The 19,947-nt window shown below is 43.9% G+C and overlaps 1 protein-coding gene across 1 annotated transcript; it reads left to right on the top strand.

The window, feature by feature from the left end:
• Positions 1-5,560: 5,560 nt before the first annotated feature.
• MCOLN1 (mucolipin TRP cation channel 1) lies at positions 5,561-18,878 on the top strand. Its single transcript, XM_072149180.1, has 14 exons — positions 5,561-5,769; positions 10,291-10,487; positions 10,696-10,863; positions 13,104-13,254; positions 13,350-13,416; positions 14,046-14,142; positions 14,529-14,628; positions 14,760-14,866; positions 14,944-15,093; positions 16,288-16,389; positions 16,648-16,770; positions 17,114-17,320; positions 17,394-17,527; positions 18,351-18,878. Exons 1-14 carry the CDS (start codon positions 5,703-5,705, stop codon positions 18,385-18,387), a joined length of 1,707 nt encoding a protein of 568 aa, XP_072005281.1. The 5' UTR covers positions 5,561-5,702; the 3' UTR covers positions 18,388-18,878.
• Positions 18,879-19,947: the final 1,069 nt, after the last annotated feature.

Raw genomic sequence — 19,947 nt, 5'->3', positions numbered from 1 at the left:
CCTGCTGCCATTCCTGAGCAAGCTCTGCACTGCTGGTAGCCCGATCCTGAAGCTGAAACACTTTTAAGAGACAGTCCTGGCGCTTGCTGGTCCTTCTTGGGCACCCTGGAGCTTTTTTGGCAACAATGGAACCTCTCTCCTTGAATTCCTTGATGATGTGATAGATTGGTGACTGAGGTGCAATCTTTCTAGCTGTGATACTCTTCCCTGTTAGGCCAGTTTTGTGCAGTGCAATGATGACTGCACTTGTTTCTTTAGAGATAACCATGGTTAACAGAAGAGAAACAATGATGCCAAGCACCAGCCTACTTTTAACCCCTTAATGACCGCCGTATCGGGATTCTACGGCGGTCATTAAGGTTACTTCTTCTGACGCAACGCCTTTCTACGGCAGCACGTCAGGAGAAGATTTTAGGATATTGGGTTCAGCTGATGCCGGGCTGTGATATCACAGCCCAGACCTGGCACTAACACCCGGGATCGGAAAAACTCAGATCCTGGGTGTTTAACCCCTTACACGCCGCAGTCAAGCATGACCGTGGCGTGTAAGCGTGTCCCACGTGAATCGGACCCCCACCCCCACCCCGGTGTGCTTGATCGCTTGTTCAAGCCAAAGGATGGAAAATGTAAAAAAAAGTAAAAAAAAAAAATTAAATCATTTTATAATAATAATTAAATAAATAACATAAAAGTCCAATAATCTCCCCTGTTACACATATAATGTAATTTAAGTATATAAAACACAAAAACACAAAAAAATGTACATATTTGGTATCACCGAGTCTGTATTAATCTGTACAATAAATCTAAATCAACATTGAACCCGCTCGGTGAACGACGTAAAAAAAAACCCACAAAAAACTTCCCGTAATATATAATTTTTCATCAAACACCATCACAAAAAATGTTCTAAAATGTGATAAAAAAAGCTACGTTCCCTAATATGATACGACTGAATAGAACATTTCTTTTCACAAAAAATAAGCCCTCAACCAGATCTGACAACAGAAATATACAGCAGTTATGGCCCTGAAAAGTTGTCGATAATAAAAACAATGCGATTTTCTCCAATATTAGATTTGCTCAGTAAAATTGAGCAAAGATAAGAAAAACTATATAAATGTGGTATCACCGTAATCGTAGTGAACCAGAGAATAAAGATAAAATATTATTTTTACGTTACGGTGAGCGGGGGGAAAAAAAGTGCTAAAAATCTCAAATAAAAATGGCTGATTTTGTTTGTGTCCCCCTTGAAATAGTTAATAAAATCTCATGAATAAGCTATAGACCCCCAAAATGAATTATCTATACATTGTATCTCATCCCGTACATAATAAGCCCTCATATGTTCGCATTACCAAAAAAAATTAAAATTTATAGGTCGTACAATGTGACAATACAAATCTGCTGTGAATGGCACTGCTTTCATCCTATGCCCGGCCGTGCGCCCGTACAGCAGTTTACCACCAAATATGGGGTATCGCTACACTCGGGAGAAATTGGGCATCAAATGTTGCAGTGCGTTTCATCATTTAATTTATTATGAAACTGTCAGTTTTGGCCTAAATTAATGTATTTTCTCAAAAAATTCAAAAGTTTCTAAATCGCAGGTTCATATTGTTTCAACCCATGTGAAACACTTAAAGGGTTAATAGACTTAATAGAAGTTGTTTTACATACGTTGAGGGGTGACGTTTCTATAGTGGGGTAATTTATGGGGTTTTACTATTATTTAGGCATTACAAAGTCACTTAAAAGCTGAGTTGTCCTTCAAAATGTGAGTTTTGGCAGTTTTCATGAAAATGAGAAAAATCGCACCTAAAGTTCTGCGCCTCATAACATCCTAGAAAAATGAGAGGATGCATAAATTATCATCCCAACATAAAGCAGATATTCCGTAAATGTTAATTATCAAGCCTTTTGGGTAGTTCTACTTCCTGTCTAGAAAGCAGAACATTTCAAACTTGGAAAATGAAGAATTTTTACAAACTTTTGCCAAATTTTCACTTTTTTTCAGAACAAATCGTAAAACTTATCACTTACATTTTATAACTAACATGAAGTACAATGTGTCACGAGAAAACATTCTCAAAATCACCTGGATATGTTAAAGCGTTCTGAAGTTATAACCAATTATCGTGAGACATGTCAGATTTGAAAAATCGAGTCTGGTCATTGAGCTGAAAACTAGTGTCTGTAATAAGGGGTTATAGTGTCCAGTGGTGTGATTCTTACTTTATCATGACAGATTGATCTCCAGCCCCGTCCTCATCAGCACCCACACCTGTGTTACTGGAGCCATCACTGAAACCATGGCAGCTGCTCCTTTTAAGGCGCCTGCAATGAAGTTGAAATATGATTTTGGGGAATAAGTTCATTTTCTAGGCAAATATTGACTTTGCAATTAATTGCTGTTAAGCTGATCACTCTTTATAACATTCTGGAGTATATGCAAATCGCCATTATAAAACCTGATGCAGTAGACTTTGTAAAAATTAACATTTGTATCATTCTCAAAACTTATGGCCATGACTGTAGCATCCATGAGATGTACCATAGGCCATATTGTCCTGTACCTGACCCCTTAAATAGACGCTTGAGCAGATGGAATGAAAAAGGTTGAAAAGAACAATTACCATAAAGAATAAGATATTTGTAATAGTCTTCATCTGTCTCCATCAATGGTCACATATTCTGTCCATCTCCTTGACTCTGTTGTATTTTCTTTCTTTGGTGCCAGATTCTTTGCCACAGAACTTGTATTTCGGATTCAACATCTGCATTCTAAGGTCACTGTCCACCGGTAAGTACATCTCTACCACGACCCAATAGAGGTCTATGGAGCTCGGATGTGATTCAGCTGGATGAGCACATGGACATGTGAATGTAGCCTTGAGTGGGGTGGGGGGAGTACTAAGATTATTTCAAGTACAGGCAGTCCCCGGGTTACATACAAGATAGGGTCTGTAGGTTTGTTCTTAAGTTGAATTTGTATGTAAGTCGGAACTGTATATTTTATCATTGTAATCCCAGACAGAACTTTTTTGGGCTCTGTGACAATTGGATATTAAGAACGTTGGGTTGTCATAAGAATCAATATTAACACTAAAGCTTCATTACAGACGCCTGTGATAACTGTTACAGCTGATTATTGTATCCCAAGGCTAAAGTACAGTAACGTACCAACACCCAGAGGTCTGTCTGTAACTATGGGTCGTCTGTAAGTTGAGTGTTCTTAAGTAGGGGACCGCCTGTACTAAGGTATTTCAATAGATTCACACCACCACAGCAGTTCATGTGGCTATCAACAGATCAAAACATGAACAGGTCTCACTGAACACATAGCAGAAGCCATGGGGAGACCAGGAATACGGCTTTATTCTAGTGTACATCGCGACAGTGTCTGCTAGCGTTATCGGAGGTTTCTGATAACGATAGCAGTGTAACACTGCTGGGACTGTTGTAACCTGGGCCGGATTAAAGGCGAGGCTCCTGGGCCTTGAGCCCAGGGGCCCCCACCACTTTCACTTTTAAATGGGGCCCCCACCAGTTTCCAACAGTCAGCGACTCAGCTCAGCTGAGGCCGCCCGCATCGCACATAGGGGTCTAGGATGTCAGCTGTGTCAGTGAGACACAGCTGCCATCGCTGGTGGAGATCGCCGATGCACTGTTTCAGCGGCAGCAGGTTGTGATGGAACGCCGGCGGTGAGTGATGACGTCACGCTGTCGGCGTCCGATCACTACATGCTGCCTCTAAAACAGTGCATTGATGATCTCCCCCAGCGATAGCAGCTGTGTTTTCAGAGGCCGGTGGCTGCCTGAAGAACAAGGAAGAGCCTGCAGCGTCGTGGGATTACTGGAAGGGAAGGTTATTATTTTGTGGCTTTTTTCTACAGGGGGCTGGTGGCTAAATTCTACAGGGCGCTGGCAGGCTATATACTACAGGGGGCTGGCAGGCTATATACTACATGGGGGCTTGCAGTCTATATACTACTGGGGACTGGCAGGCTTTATACTACTGGGAGCTGGCAGGCTATATACTACAGGGGGCTGGCAGGCTATATACTACTGGAGACTAGCGGCTGTATTCTACAGGGCTAGCAGGCATCATACCTAAAGGGGTTTGCAGGCTATATACTACAGGGGGCTGACAGGCTATACACTGGGGGCTGGCTATATATTACAGGGGGCTTGCTGTTTATATTCTACAGGGGGCTGGCAGGCTATATTCTACAGGGGGCTGGCTATATACTACAGGGGTCTGGCTGGCTATATACTACAGGGGGCCGGCAGGCTATATACTACAGGGGGCCGGCAGGCTACATACTACAGGGGAGCCAGCAGGCTATATACTACAGGGGGCCGGCAGACTGTATACTACAGGGAGCCGGCAGACTATATACTACAGGGGGCCGGCAGACTATATACTACAGGGGGCCGGCTGGCTATATTATACAGGGGGCTGGCTAGCTATATACTACAGGGGGATGGCAGGTTATACACTACAGAGGCTGGCTATACACTACAGAGGCTGGTTGGCTATACACTACAGAGGCTGGCAGGCTATACACTACTGGGGGCTGCAGGCTATATACTACAGGGGGCTTCAGACTATATACTACGGGAGCTGACAGGCTATTTACAGAGGCTGGCAGGCTATATACTTCCAAAAACATTGTTGGAAGGGCCCCCACCAGTTTGCACCCAGGGGCCCCCACCACCCTTAATCCAGCCCTGGTTGTAACACTAGGAGCTGCTTACTTTAGTCCATTGGTCCATAAGGATGTGTGGATGATTTAGTGTCCCAAATCACCCTGACAGGAGCTTTTGTTTTACCCCAGGGGGCTGGGGTAAAAAATAAAAAGAACACATACTTGCCCCACTCCAGCTCCCTTGTTGCTCCAGTACTCCTCAGACACTAGGTGTCACTTTCACTTTTTTTTCAACAGGACTTGGTTCTTACCACAGTCTCCTGGGAGTTTTCGTTATTCATGAAACACCCTTTAAGGGTCAGACAGCACGTGCCCAGTATCTCCATTCATTTCCTGTGGGACTGATGGAGATAGCGGAGGATGAGTATTATGAATAGTCTAAAGACATGAATCTGATAATTCATGTAATAATGGCAAAAGTGAAGATGAAAGATAAAACAAAACTAGTAATAACTAGAGCAAAAGTTTTACTTATAATAAGAGGACCATTAAAAGGTTAATTAGTATTTAAAGGGATATATTCATCAGCCCTTGTCAGCAGTCTATGAGCCCTGCCCGTGATAACCTCACCTAAAGTAACCCGATAGAACTGATTCATCTCCATATACACCTGTCAGTCACAGCTTAAAGGGCGTGTCTTGTGGACTCAAACACAAGCTCATACTCCTCTCTGCCACAGAAGGGGCGTGGCTTATCTCGCTAGTAAAGCCCACCAATCACCAGGAGGACCAGTTTTACAGTAAAAGTTCCTCCTACAAGACGTCATTTGCGTCCTATCAGCTCCTGTATGCATAGTATGGGCGGGGTCTCTGATGTATGGGCGGGGTCACACATGTTGGGGGCGGTGTTGTAGTGTTGGTCATATGACCAGGCAGGAGCGGGTCAGCTGATAGAGAGACGGGCAGAGGGGAAACTCATGGGACTGAGGCTGAGCGGGATCCCGGAGACACAGCGCATCCTGCAGCAGATGAGACAGCGCTCCCCTGAGACATGATGGGATCCATGCGCCGGAGCCGCAGCCTCAGCGACAACCCCAAGCCGGGAGCGTCCACTGCAGGTAGAGGAGGGGGAGCCGTCGGCTCATTGTCCTCCATATGCTGCAAGTGCAGTGGTGTCTGTGCCGATGTGCATCAGGGGTGTGCATGTCCACAGGGGCACCTGGCAAGAAGGGGTTATGCATGTCCACAGGGGCACCAGGCAAGAAGGGGTTATGCAAGTCCACAGGGGGACCAGGCAGGGGTGTGCATGTCCACAGGGGGACCAGGCAGGGGTGTGCATGTCCACAGGGGGACCAGGCAGTGGTGTGCATGTCCACAGGGGGACCAGGCAAGAAGGGGTTATGCATGTCCACAGGGGGACCAGGCAAGAAGGGGTTATGCATGTCCACAGGGGCACCAGGCAAGAAGGGGTTATGCATGTCCACAGGGGGACCAGGCAGGGGTGTGCGTGTCCACAGGGGGACCAGGCAGGGGTGTGCGTGTCCACAGGGGGACCAGGCAGGGGTGTGCGTGTCCGCAGGGGGACCAGGCAGGGGTGTGCGTGTCCGCAGGGGGACCAGGCAGGGGTGTGCGTGTCCGCAGGGGGACCAGGCAAGAAGGGGGGTGCGTGTCCGCAGGGGGACCAGGCAAGAAGGGGGGTGCGTGTCCGCAGGGGGACCAGGCAAGAAGGGGGGTGCGTGTCCGCAGGGGGACCAGGCAAGAAGGGGGGTGCGTGTCCGCAGGGGGACCAGGCAAGAAGGGGGGTGCGTGTCCGCAGGGGGACCAGGCAAGAAGGGGGGTGCGTGTCCGCAGGGGGACCAGGCAAGAAGGGGGGTGCGTGTCCGCAGGGGGACCAGGCAAGAAGGGGGGTGCGTGTCCGCAGGGGGACCAGGCAAGAAGGGGGGTGCGTGTCCGCAGGGGGACCAGGCAAGAAGGGGGGTGCGTGTCCGCAGGGGGACCAGGCAAGAAGGGGGGTGCGTGTCCGCAGGGGGACCAGGCAAGAAGGGGGGTTCGTGTCCGCAGGGGGACCAGGCAAGAAGGGGGGTGCGTGTCCGCAGGGGGACCAGGCAAGAAGGGGGGTGCGTGTCCGCAGGGGGACCAGGCAAGAAGGGGGGTGCGTGTCCGCAGGGGGACCAGGCACCCCACATACCGGGGCATTAGTCGGCCAGATGTAGTTGCTCCTATGGGCAGAGCTAATGATTCCTTCTCTTTTCCCTGTTGTTTGTGGTTCTTTCGTCTGTAACTCAGAGAATCAGAATTAAGGTTTCGGGATTCAAGGTTCAGGTACCTTAACCCTATGTAGCCCAGATGTTGGAATATTTTCTGCACTGAGAATAGCGAATCCACAAGGCTGATATTAGGATTCTAGATATGATTGGTCACCTTATCAATGCTGGGATGGTCACATTATGGGGTTGTCAGTAGATTCGTCCACGGGTCCAGCAAAAGACCAACCCTTGCAATCAAAATTTTGGCATTTCACGTTTTGAGGATTTGTCCTTTGAACAGCACTGATCCCATTCAATGGGATTGTCATCACTTCTGGGTCCTCCAAACCAGTAGAGAACCCCAGCAGTATATGGACTTTAAAATTTAAATTTAGGAAATCCAACAAGATCCTTTTAAATGTCCCCTCGTCAATCAAGTTAATGAGGTCCTTCATTTGATGTGGGATTTAGATCCCAACAAAGTGTTATGTGCCTACAGTAAAATACATTTTGGGATAATTTAGGTCCCTGATTCAGATTATACATCTCCTGTATGTTCTCTCCTCTGTGATTTATGGCTAATCTCTGTGTTTGATCATGTGCACAAGTCTTTATATTAGAATCACAAGGGAAAGCGCATGGGGCGGGCCTGGGGGCTGCGCTGGGGGCCCCGGGGCCATATAGTATAGAGAAGGATAAAGCCGCGGCACTGTCTGTCTCTATACTATATGTAGTATCTACTATTTGGAAGAATTACTAAAAGCAATTATAGGGAACGTTCCATATTTCATGGTTGTGTCGTTAATAGGGTAAAAAGACAATAAATACAGATGCAACAAACCCAAATCGTCCATTCTTTATACATTATTTGTATGTTTTATGTTGTCGCTGCTCTGTGGTTGTGTGACCTTTGTTTGATCTATAGACTATAACCCCTGGGGAGATTATGGGCGGCCGCAGTATATGGAAGGTGATTATAAGGATTCCATGTCATCATTATATGATACATTTACTATAGGGAACGTGCACATAGTTGTGAGGTGACATCTGGATTCCTCAGGTCCAGGAGGAGGTAAAACAAGTTCTGTATATGCAGAGCGGATGATGAATCCCTATGTCGCTGCCACGTCCTTGTCTGATACTTCCTCTATTATGATCCTCTATTATGTTCCCTGTGCAGAGCAAATGTCATGGAGGAAGTGCAGACTGATATCATTTTCAGGTTATTTTACCATTTGCATGGTTGATGGAGCCGAGTGTGCATGTACATGTGAGGTACATGGGAGAATTTGTCAGGAAAGTCATGACACTTCTTCAGCAGAATACAGTACTAGGTAATGGGGCCGGAACCCATCAGCATAAGATCATTTTGAGTTTGTATGTTCTCTCCGTGTTTGTGTGGGTTTCCTTCGGGTCCTCCGGTTTCCTCCCACACTCCAAAACATACTGGTAGGTTGATTAGATTGTGAGCCCCATTGGGGACAGGGACTGATTTGACAAGTTCTGTGCAGCGCTGCGTAATCTGTTTGCGCTATATATTATTATTATTATTATTAGAATTATTACGCTGGGGCCTCAAACGTGTTGACAGGTCCCATTTAATACTAGACTATAATTTTGCAGAAATTAGATTGTTGCTGATTTCTAATACGCGGTTGTCGGTCTTGGTCTCCCATGTTTTGCAACATGGTGTGGTTTGCGTTCTTCAAAAAGTCTAGATGTGGCATTTTTTTTATCATGACACTTTTGAAATATAAACATTTTTGGGGTAAAAGATCATGGGGTGAATTGACATTTTCTATTTGTGGATACAGAAACCTCTGCTCTAAATTCTGCTCAAACTGCTTGCACGTGTTTGTAACCACAGAATGAACCATAGTGATTCCCCGCTGGCACCTGAAATCACCAGAACACTCTGCTGCCCCTTCCACCTTGTATACTAGTACAGGGGGTCCCCTACTTAAGGACACCCGACTTACAGACAGACCCCTCTGACCTCTGGTGAAGCTTTCTGAATGCTTTACTATAGTCCCAGACTGCAGTGATCAGCTGTAAGGTGTCTGTAATGAAGCTTTATTGATAATCCTTGTCCCATTACAGCAAAAAATGTTTAAACTCCAATTGTCACTGGGGCCAATTTTTTTTTTTCTTGTCTGGATCTACAATCATAAAATGTACAGTTTTGACTTGCATACAAATTCAACTTAAGAACAAACCTCTGGGCCCTATCTTGTACGTAACCCGGGGACCGCCTGTATTCATAGAACCGTAGTACAGTTTTGCTGCCTTTTATGTATGTAAAGAAAATCTACCATCAACGTCACCTACCCATAGATCCAGGCACCGTGACTGTGATTTTTTATTCATGGCCTCCTTCCTTCTAAATTTAATTTTAAAAGTTGATTTATGTTAATGAACCAGAAGGGCTCCTGGGGGTGTTACCAGAGCCCCTCAGTGCTGTAGCTTTCACAAGCCATAAAAGATAGCATATATTTTATAGGGTTTTCTGTTTTCCCAGCAAATATAAATTCCATAAATTGTCATTTATAATTCTATTAAGTTTCCATAGTGATGCTCGGCTTTCATCCAGTCCTTCATCATAAATCCCATGATGAGTCTGTCATGTGGTATTACATCCCATGTCATTGTTTCTGCTTATATTCCTCCATAACTTCACCCTACACATCACTGCTCACGTCCTGGACGGCTGATGTCAATGGCCCATTGTTCTGTACTAACCCACTTCTGACATGTTCTCCGGTCTGGTGTTCCCACTCATCATTTGCACATAATTTGGGTCAGACTCCCAGCATATCGGTGCTGCTAATAAGATTTTAATAATCTATGAGAGTAGTACTTCTATAAACCATCCACAGACAACATTCCCTTTAATAATCCAGTTTACAGCCTCAGTGCCAGCAGGATCTGACTACACAAAAGCTGTTTGTAGTCTGTTACCATAGAGATATATAATGTGCATAGTAGATAATTACAACGATGTAATGTGTATATCTGACTATATTATCTCTTATCCACCAAATGTAAGTAGAATGTGACTACACACAGCTTGTGCGTAGTCTGCTACCATGAAGATGCATCGATTTGTATAGAAACAGCAGCTGCAAAATTAAATGTATCCAAGGATGTAATCTGTATACTTGACATGGGGCCCCATGACTACTGTAATATCTATTACCTAGCAAATGTCACTTGAATGGAGGCCATCAGAATCTGACTACACAAACGCTGTGTGTAGTCTGCCACCATGGAGATGCATTGATCGATATGGGAGCTGCAGATGCAAAATAAAATGTATTCAAAGGATGTCATCTTTATTCTTGAATGGGTCCCCATTACCTATACAATAACTATCCATATTGATTTGTCTTGTAGCTGAGCGCCAGCGCCTAATGTCGCCATCGCCTTGTTATGGCTCCAGGTTGTGTGAAGGATCCAGCCCGGAGGAGGTGCAGCTTCGGCGGCGGCTGAAGTACTTCTTCATGAGCCCTTGTGACAAGTTTCGTGCCAAGGGGAGGAAGCCGTACAAGCTGGGGCTGCAGCTGATCAAGATCTTGCTGGTTACTGTACAGGTATTACTATTGTTATACATGGCCGCCACAGTCCTATCAGTGGTGGCCAGTGCGGTGTCTGCTCGGGGGAAGCTGATAACATTGGTGGGTGCACCCGGGACGTCTTGTGTAGATATGGTGTACTCTGTCAGACCTGTGGCTGCTGTGTATATATGATAAGACCATGGCGGCTGCCTGTGGTCCCTCATATCTCTCCCCTCTATTGCAGCTCATCCTCTTTGGCCTCAGTAATCAGATGGTCGTGCAGTTTACGGAGGAGAACACGGTGGCGTTTAAACATCTCTTCTTGAAGGATTACACGGATGATTCAGATAGGACTTATGCGGTCTACACCCAGAACGACGTCTATGACTATCTCTACTATGCAGTGGAGCAGGTGAGTACGGGTCTGTATTGTATCCCATCCACAAGAGTATACACTAGTCGTGCTGCTTTTTGGGGCTTTTAGCTGGGTGCTGCACCCATGTTTGTCCAGGACTCTATTTTCTGTAGGACTGGACCTAGTGGCTAGTGATCTGTGTACTGTATAGCCTGACCTACACTCACTGGCCACTTTATTAGGTACCATGCTAGTAATGGGTTGGACCCCCTTTTGCCTTCAGAACTGCCTCAATTCTTAGTGGCATAGATTCAACAAGGTGCTGGAAGCTCCTCAGAGATTTTGGTCCATATTGACATGATGGCATCACACAGTTGCCGCAGATTTGTCGGCTGCACATCCATGATGCGAATCTCCCGTTCCACCACATCCCAAAGATGCTCTATTGGATTGAGATCTGGTGACTGTGGAGGCCATTTGAGTCCAGTGACCTCATTTTCATGTTCAAGAAACCAGTCTGAGATGATTCCAGCTTTATGACATGGCGCATTATCCTGCTGAAAGTAGCCATCAGATGTTGGGTACATTGTGCTCATAAAGGGATGGACATGGTCAGCAACAATACTCAGGTAGGCTGTGGCGTTGCAACAATGCTCAATTGGTACCAAGGGGCCCAAAGAGTTCCAAGAAAATATTCCCCACACCATGACGCCACCACCACCTGCCTGAACCATTGATACAAGGCAGGATGGATCCATGCTTTCATGTTGTTGACGCCAAATTCTGACCCTACCATCCGAATGTCGCAGCAGAAATCGAGACTCATCAGACCAGGCAACGTTTTTCCAATCTTCTACTGTCCAATTTCGATGAGCTTGTGCAAATTGTAGCCTCAGTTTCCTGTTCTTAGCTGAAATGAGTGACACCCGGTGTGGTCTTCTGCTGCTGTAGCCCATCTGCCTCAAAGTTCGACATACTGTGCGTTCAGAGATGCTCTTCTGCCTACCTTGGTTGTAACGGGTGGCGATTTGAGTCACTGTTGCCTTTCTATCAGCTCGAACCAGTCTGCCCATTCTCATCTGACCTCTCGCATCAACAAGGCGTTTCCGCCCACAGAACTACCGCTCACTGGATGTTTTTTCTTTTTCGGACCATTCTCTGTAAACCCTAGAGATGGTTGTGCATGAAAATCCCAGTAGATCAGCAGTTTCTGAAATACTCAGACCAGCCCTTCTGGCACCAACAACCATGCCACGTTCAAAGGCACTCAAATCACCTTTCTTCCCCATACTGATGCTCGGTTTGAACTGCAGGAGATTGTCTTGACCATGTCTACATGCCTAAATGCACTGAGTTGCCGCCATGTGATTGGCTGATTAGAAATTAAGTGTTAACGAGCAGTTGGACTGGTGTACCTAATAAAGTGGCCGGTGAGTGTATAGCTCCTGGATAGTCACAGTATGTCCCCTTTTCTACTAGTGACCACCTGGACTTTCTTTTTGATATGTGAGATGTTTTCCCCTTGGTTATCTCACAATGCAACCAAACAACCAAAGCATTGTACAGCTTATCCTAGAAATCCTCTGAATGCGCAAAAGCCTTCTACTTGCAGCAACAGACACTCCAAATTTTAATAGTGATATTTACTGGGAATTCAATACTGCTGCCCAATCCTTAGTATAGATGTTGGGGGTCCACTACCTGACAACCTCAATGATGAGCAGTTTTAGTGATTGTCACTACAGTTCAATAGGCCTTTAAAGGGGTTCTCCAATGACAAATAAGTTTGTTGTTCCCCCGAGATGACATAATCTCTACGACGCTGACGGATATAATCAAGCACCGGACTCGGCAATGTCTGTTCGCATCATAGAGATGAATGGTGCAGCTGCCGCATGTGGGGTGCATGGACAGTCATTCTCTCGATCCTTGGAGGTCCCATCACTGAGACCCCACCGATCAGTAAGTCGGGGGTTAACTTGTTTGTCACCCTTGAACTCAATCATGTTAAAATGGCATCTACCACCTGGATGAAGGACTGTATGCTGATGAGCCTGAGGGGCTTCATGCGCCATAGATGTTAATGGAGCCCCTCAGGCTCATTTGCATACAGTCTTTCATCCTGGTGGTGGATGTTCTTTAAGTGAACTGTAATGCCAAGCACAGCCACCATACAATGTAAGGAGCTGTGTTTGTTCAGCATTGTAAAATCACTCCTATTATATGATAATACTTTGCTGCAGTTTTCATGTATGATTGTCCTCGCTGACTCCCATTTCCATCTATGTGTCTCTCAGTACATCTCCTTACCCAACCAGACCACGGCACGCTATGCCTACACACACTCCAGCAACCAGTCTGCTCTCTCCGTCTGCCAGCGCTATTACCGCAAGGGCCACATCGATCCTGCCAACGATACGTTCAATATCGATCCCAAAGTCATCACAGGTAAATGCAGGTTATTTACCAGAAATGGGATTTATTACATGTATGTTGTTGTGTTTTTTGTAAATTTTTTTTTTTTTTTTGTAATTTTCTTCTAGATTGTGTCTATACAGACCCCATGGAAGCCACTCACCCCTACAGGAATTTTACTATTAAATTTCACAAGTAAGTTTTACTGCACCATCATCGTAAAAGGGGCTTGGATAGAAGTTCATAAACTCAGCCCTATGTGTCTTGTAAAGGTAGGAGTAGATGGTTTCCTAGGTAGACTTGCATAAAACTTCTCTGCTATTTTTATTTTTGGAGATATCTCTTGGTAATGTATGAGATAATGAATGAGGAGTTTAACCTTACTCATACCCTGGGGCAATATATCCGATCAGTGCTGACCAGCTTGACCAGGGACACTCCTGCTGAAGATGAAAATGGCCACTTTCCGTACATTACTAGAAGGAATAATGGTGGAATGCAGGGATTTAAGATTGCCTGCAGCTTCGGACAGATGTGTAGTGGGTGTTCTGGATTTTGAACCCTCCTGTTTCGGGGAGGCAGAAGGGGTGAATAAGTGTAAGATGACTCAGCCTGGATGGGCTCTAGTGACGCCCCCAGAGCCCCACAGGCTTGTTAGCATATTTTGAGAAGTAATTTTTTTAAGAAAACAAGATCTTTAAAAAAGAAAACTAAAAGCCTATACAGACAGGGCCACAGCAACTTGTTTTTCCTGGTAGATTTCCTTCAACTTAATATATATAATTTTTTTTTGTTTTTCTTTCTTTTTTTTTCCCTCCCCACAGGTTGATCAACATCACAATACAATTTCAGTTAAAAGCGATTAATATCCAGACTATTATTAATAATGAAATTCCAGACTGTTACACCTTCACAATCACTGTGAGTAGTGCCGGGAGGAGCTTGTGGGGGCTTGTAATGGGGTGTGCAGGAGGATGGGGGGACCTATATATAGGTCTTATCACTAGTACCACTATGATCATGAGGTCTTCTCACCCCATCCCCAATTGCTTTTTTTGATTGGTAAAATCCATCACGCACATTCACTATGGTCAGACCCTGTTTGAATAGAGCAGATTTCACACTCCACTTGTCTTGTGGAGCTGAATGGCGTCACTGGCACTTCATTTAAAGGGGAGGACTCTGGCTCACTATTTTTGCGATTCTTGTTCATACCCCTTGAAGTACCAGTTGTGATTGATGTCATCGGTTGAGCTATAGTTGACAGTGCTGAGTGTTTTACATGTCCATCTTTGTCTGTGATACAGATCCTCTTTGATAACCAAGCGCACAGCGGAAGAATAAAAATACAACTGGACAATGATGTGACCATTAAGGAATGCAAGGATCCGAGTGTGTATGGCAGAGGTAAGCGTCAGGGAAGTGTCTGTATGGTCAGTTGTGATGTGTTGGTAAGTGTTCACACCTACCTAGTGTGATCTGCGCTGCTCATTAGCGCCTCCTAGTGTCGGCGCTTGACTTTTCCCTCTCTACAACAGGTGACAACCACTCTCGTTTGGCGTTTGACGTCATTGTGATCATCTCCTGCATCCTGTCATTCATCCTATGTGCCAGATCCATCTTACGAGGCCTGAAGCTGCAGAGTGTAGGTTGTGTGTCTTTTGTTCCATCTTTGTGAAGCTGGAGACATTATTAATACAGCGCCCCCTTCTGTATCTGTAGGAATTTGCTACGTTTGTTCAGACCCGTCACTCTTTGACTGTCTCCATATCTGACCGGCTGGAGTTTGTGAATGGCTGGTACCTGCTGCTCATCATTAGTGACCTCCTCACTGTGTCCGGGACCATCCTGAAGATTGGGATTGAATCCAAGGTATTTCCTATATGAATCTAAAAGTGACCTGTACATTATTGTGCACAGATTTTTTTGGGAAAAAAATAAGTATTTTACTCTGCTGATTTTTGCAAGTTTTCCCACCTACAAAGAACTGAGAGGTCTGTCATTTTTGATAGGTAAACTTCAACTGCGAGAGACAGAATCTAAAACCAATCATATTGTGTGATTTCTGAATGATTGATTAATAAGCATATTATTGCTTGACACAGTAGAAAATTGAGCTTAATATTTGGTACAGAAACCTTTGTTTGCAGTAACAGAGATGCCGCAGGGTTTTTGGCTCAGATCTTCTCTGGATCGTTCAGGTCTGGAGACATGCTAGACCACTCCAGGACTAGTCCATCCCAGTCTTGTGTAGGTCTACAACTTTGTCCTTGGTGTCCGTAGACAGTTCTTTGTTTTTGCCCATGGTGGAGAGGTTGGAGTGTGATTTCGGTGTGTGGACAGGTGTCTTTTACATTGGTAAACTATGTGACCGGATCACGGTCCCCCTTGTGTTCGTGTGCATGAGGCCTTATGAGTTGTGACTAATGCAGGTAACAAGTGCAGAGTAGGAAGAGTGAGCCAGAATTCTTTCTGGTTGTTCGGTGATCAAATACTTATTTCATGCATTTTAAAATGCAAATTAGATTATAAATGCTAAACAATGTCATTTTCCAATCGATTCTAACTTTCACAGTTGAAATGTGACAGATTCCATCCCCACACCCCACGTTCTTTATGGGTGCAAAGCTATTGGATATCTTGTTTTGAAAAATTTTTTTATTGACCCTATTGGGGAGTTTTAAGGTTATTGTGGGTTCCAGCGTTATGAGTGAAGAGTGGTTACAGGAAGCATCTAGTGATATGGAGGACCAGTTCTGCACTACACAATATAAACTATGTATATGGATGTTGTGTAATGCTTTGTTTATCCTGTGGTGGCACTGTGTGGATTTTGAACCTTTACAGCATGATTACTATAGAGTCTTGGCAGGATGACACTTTGACCTATTTATCATTACAGGGCCATTTGTTACCAGTAGGGATTGTCCAAATATGAGAACCTCCCCCCACCCCCCACCCTTTACAAATCTTGGACCTCATGTACACATGTGACTGACTCTACACATGAGGTCTTGTTGCATATAATCCCCAGCATCTTTCTTCTTCCTTCTTCCCATCTTCTAGACGTTTGCCAGTTACGATGTCTGCAGCATTCTGCTGGGAACCTCCACCTTGCTGGTTTGGGTTGGAGTTATCCGGTATCTGAGCTTCTTTCAGAAATATAATGTAAGTATTTCTAAATGGATTTAGTATTTTGCAGTGAACCTTGCATTATCTGTGCTGGTTATACATGGTTTGGTTGGATTCTATGAGTGCGGAGATAATGGTGGGATAGTTGACAGTGCCAGACAGGTACCCGGTGGGAGCTCTCTCTATCTATGGACTATATAGCAGTATTGTGAATTTGGGAGATCTGTGTAATCTTATAATTAATTCATTTGTCCGATTTTGATACATTCTCATATCTCACCCTTTCTCCTGTAGATCCTCATTGTGACGCTCCGAGTGGCTCTTCCCAATGTCATCCGTTTCTGTTGCTGCGCAGCGGTGATTTATCTGGGATATTGCTTCTGTGGCTGGATTGTGCTGGGACCCTATCATGTCAAGGTGAGCGAAGTCTCCTTTCATCATCCTATCAGTATACTATAAACCCCAAAAAACAATTAAAAGAACAGATCCTATAGCATCCTACAACATTTTTAAATATTTGGCATTCATTCTGTTACATTGCGGATCTGGATAGAGTGAGAAAATCCTTTAGTGACAACCTGCCACCAACTCCATCTCCACTACTCACAGTATTAAGTATAGCTCCTGGATTCCATATGGGCCGCAAATGGGGACATGTCCTCTCCTGACCAGAGATTTATTGTACGCCATCCTGATGAAGGGGCTTCCCTACCATTGTCTATGTGACGCATATATAGTAACATTTTGGTCTGTCTTCTAGTTTCGCTCCCTCTCGATGGTGTCCGAGTGCCTCTTCTCCCTTATCAATGGTGACGACATGTTTGTCACCTTCTCAGAGATGCAGAATAGCAGTTACCTGGTGTGGATGTTCAGCCAGCTTTACCTCTATACCTTCATCAGTCTCTTCATCTACATGGTCCTCAGTCTTTTCATTGCCTTAATCACAGGAGCCTATGAGACCATCAAGGTAACTGTCATCCATTGATCAGTTTGGGTTTTGCACTTTATTTCTTGACCTTAACGTCCTCTTCGTTTCTTAGTTTCAGAATGCCGGAGAAGAAAATGTATCCGCACTCCATCAGTACATAGCGGAGTGTAAGGACAGCCCCAGCTCGGGGAAGTTCCGTGGTGCCGGCTCCGCCAGCTGCTCTATGCTATGCTGCTGTGCCAAGCTGTGAGTATTGTCCATCAACCCATGGTCAACATTGTGTGTTTTGTTAAGACTTTAAGGACAGGTCCTAAAATGGCCTTCAGGACACAGCACTTTTTTTCTTTTTCCATGCTCTGCTTCCAAAACGCATAACTTTATATATTTTATTTGACAAGGGAATATAAGGGCTTGTTTTTTGCGATAAGAGTTGTATTTTCCAGTGAGTTTGTAAAATGGCATAATGTTAAGTTATTCATGTGGCTGTTTCTCCATTTGGTTTTTAAAAACTTTTTTGTGTGCAAATCACTGTGCATTAAAAAATTTTTTTAAAAATAATTCTGTAAGTGGCTACTATTAAGAAGAACATATAATATAATATATAGATAAATATTTATAATAAAGATATAGTAAATTATGGGGGAAATGGCGATTTTTTTTTTTTTGTATTTTTAATTTAGATTTTTTAAGCTAGCAGACTTGCACTTGAGGCCCCTTGATCCCTAAAATACGTTGCAGTACTTCTGTAATGGGGGTAAAACTGCCCAGAACGGAGAGGTTGTCAATGATCCCCAGTAGCTGGGGCTTCCAATGGGGAATCCCTTGGTGCTCCTCCAAGTAACAATACTCTGCCCCTTTTAATAATATCAACTGAGCATGTGCAGACGGCCTATTGGTTGTAAATTGAATAGCTTTGATTTTACCAATTGAAATAACCATTAAATCCCATTGAAGGATCATGTGGGGTTCCAGATTATGAACCTTTTATTTCATGACTAATTTTGATCTACGGGACATTCTATAGCGCTGTCCGTCATTACCGTCCCCTCCTCTGTCTTCTCTTTTCCAGAACCCAAGATGATGAAGACCAAGTGATCATCAATTGACAATACTTCATATCATGAATAGCGATGAAAAATTCCTCCACAATGGCCTTGAGGATTTTTAAATTCCGTTTTAGGGACTTAAGTGTATTTTTAAAGAGATGTTTTTTGTTTGTTTTTTTTCTTTCCCGTTTTGGTGAAGACTTTTTTTTTAAAGGACTCCAAAGCCGTATACCATAACGCCCAATGGTGCACTCTCCATGCAGGAGACCGGACCTCAATCAGGGTTAAGCTAAATCTGTGGACTCTAGATTTTGTTTGGAATATTTTATGTATGTGAAATATAGTTTTTATTTTATAATTTCTGGGTCTTAAAAAAAGACATGTAGGGGGGCAGACTGGGGCAGGGATACAAAACATGAGACGTCGTAGTATCAAGACCAAGTGAAACGCACAACTGAACGCTGATTTGTCATTGAGGTGACACTCCTTATTTAATATTTTTTTTTATACTACTTTTACTGTATGGTAATAAAGTGTCACAGTACACAGTCTTCTGCTTTTTCGCGTGTGTGTTTTTTTTTTTTTTTTTGTGTGCTTTTTTTCCAGAAAAATTCCATAGGTGCTTAAAATACACTTACAAGACGTGAGTACTGTGGAGTTAAGCTCCTGGGATAGGGTTATGGTTCATGTATGGCAGATTTTGTAATGTTATGTACTATTGGCGAATATCAGTGCTAAGCCTGGTAGTGGTGTATGGGTAAGAGAAGCGTCTATTATGTGAAGGCCACCTCCACCTGCCTACTCCATAATCCTAATTCTCCCCAAATATCCTTGTGCGTATAAGAGGTTATTAAGAAAAGGCCTAAATGTGATCTTGCACTTGTTGCCCATGGAAACCAATCACAGTGCTGCTTTTATTTTCCAGTAGCAGTGTAATAAGTGAGAGCAGAGCTGTGATTGGTTATATTCTCGGTTTCACTTTCAGGTGGGTTTTTTAATGCTTTTGTGCTATGACCAGGATCGTTTCGGGTCGTAGGCATTCGGGATCCTCCCAAGTCATGATAAATTTTCTTAATTCACATTTTTATGATTTGTCCCTGAGAATGGGTTGAACACATGACTGGAAAGCTTTAGAACATAAATAGTGTAAAATCTTCTATATAAAGAGCTTGATTCTTGTAAGATGTTGATCACCCGCCCTGAGGCATGGCCATAGTACGGAGAGCTCTTGTACACTGTGTTCCAGACCACTACAATCATTGTCTGTCCGTAATGAGCTAATAATACTAAGAAAAAGCCAAAGAAACAAAAGCTCTTTATATATAATGTACATGGAGACACTTCAAGAAGAGACCTCACACTTTTACCAGGAGAATCTGTAACCTACCGATGAACCTCTGTAGATCGTGTCATGATCGACTGGTCAACATTTATTTTCTTAATTTTTTTATGTGGAAATTAATTTTTTTGAAGGAGTTTTTGACGTTTTTAAAAATGTTCTATATAAGTATACAACTTTTTTTAGATGGCGACTTTGCCATGTTAAGCTGACAGTAAAAAGTGCAAAGTAATAAATATATTTGTGTTTTACACTAAATCCGCTGATTAAAACTCATGCAC

Source organism: Engystomops pustulosus, chromosome 4, assembly GCF_040894005.1.
Source record: "Engystomops pustulosus chromosome 4, aEngPut4.maternal, whole genome shotgun sequence".
Classification (NCBI taxonomy): domain Eukaryota; kingdom Metazoa; phylum Chordata; class Amphibia; order Anura; family Leptodactylidae; genus Engystomops; species Engystomops pustulosus.
The sequence above is the reverse complement of the archived record's forward strand: the minus strand, read 5'-3'. Positions and strand labels throughout refer to the sequence as shown.

What these genes read in the sequence shown, in the direction of transcription:
- MCOLN1 (XM_072149180.1), top strand. Translation starts at nt 5,703, where the DNA reads ATGATGGGATCCATGCGCCGGAGCCGCAGCCTCAGCGACAACCCCAAG. An exon ending in CGATCCCAAAGTCATCACAG is followed by an intron (nt 13,255 to 13,349) that starts GTAAATGCAGGT and finishes ATTTTCTTCTAG; the next exon opens with ATTGTGTCTATACAGACCCC. An exon ending in GCTTCTTTCAGAAATATAAT is followed by an intron (nt 16,390 to 16,647) that starts GTAAGTATTTCT and finishes TTTCTCCTGTAG; the next exon opens with ATCCTCATTGTGACGCTCCG.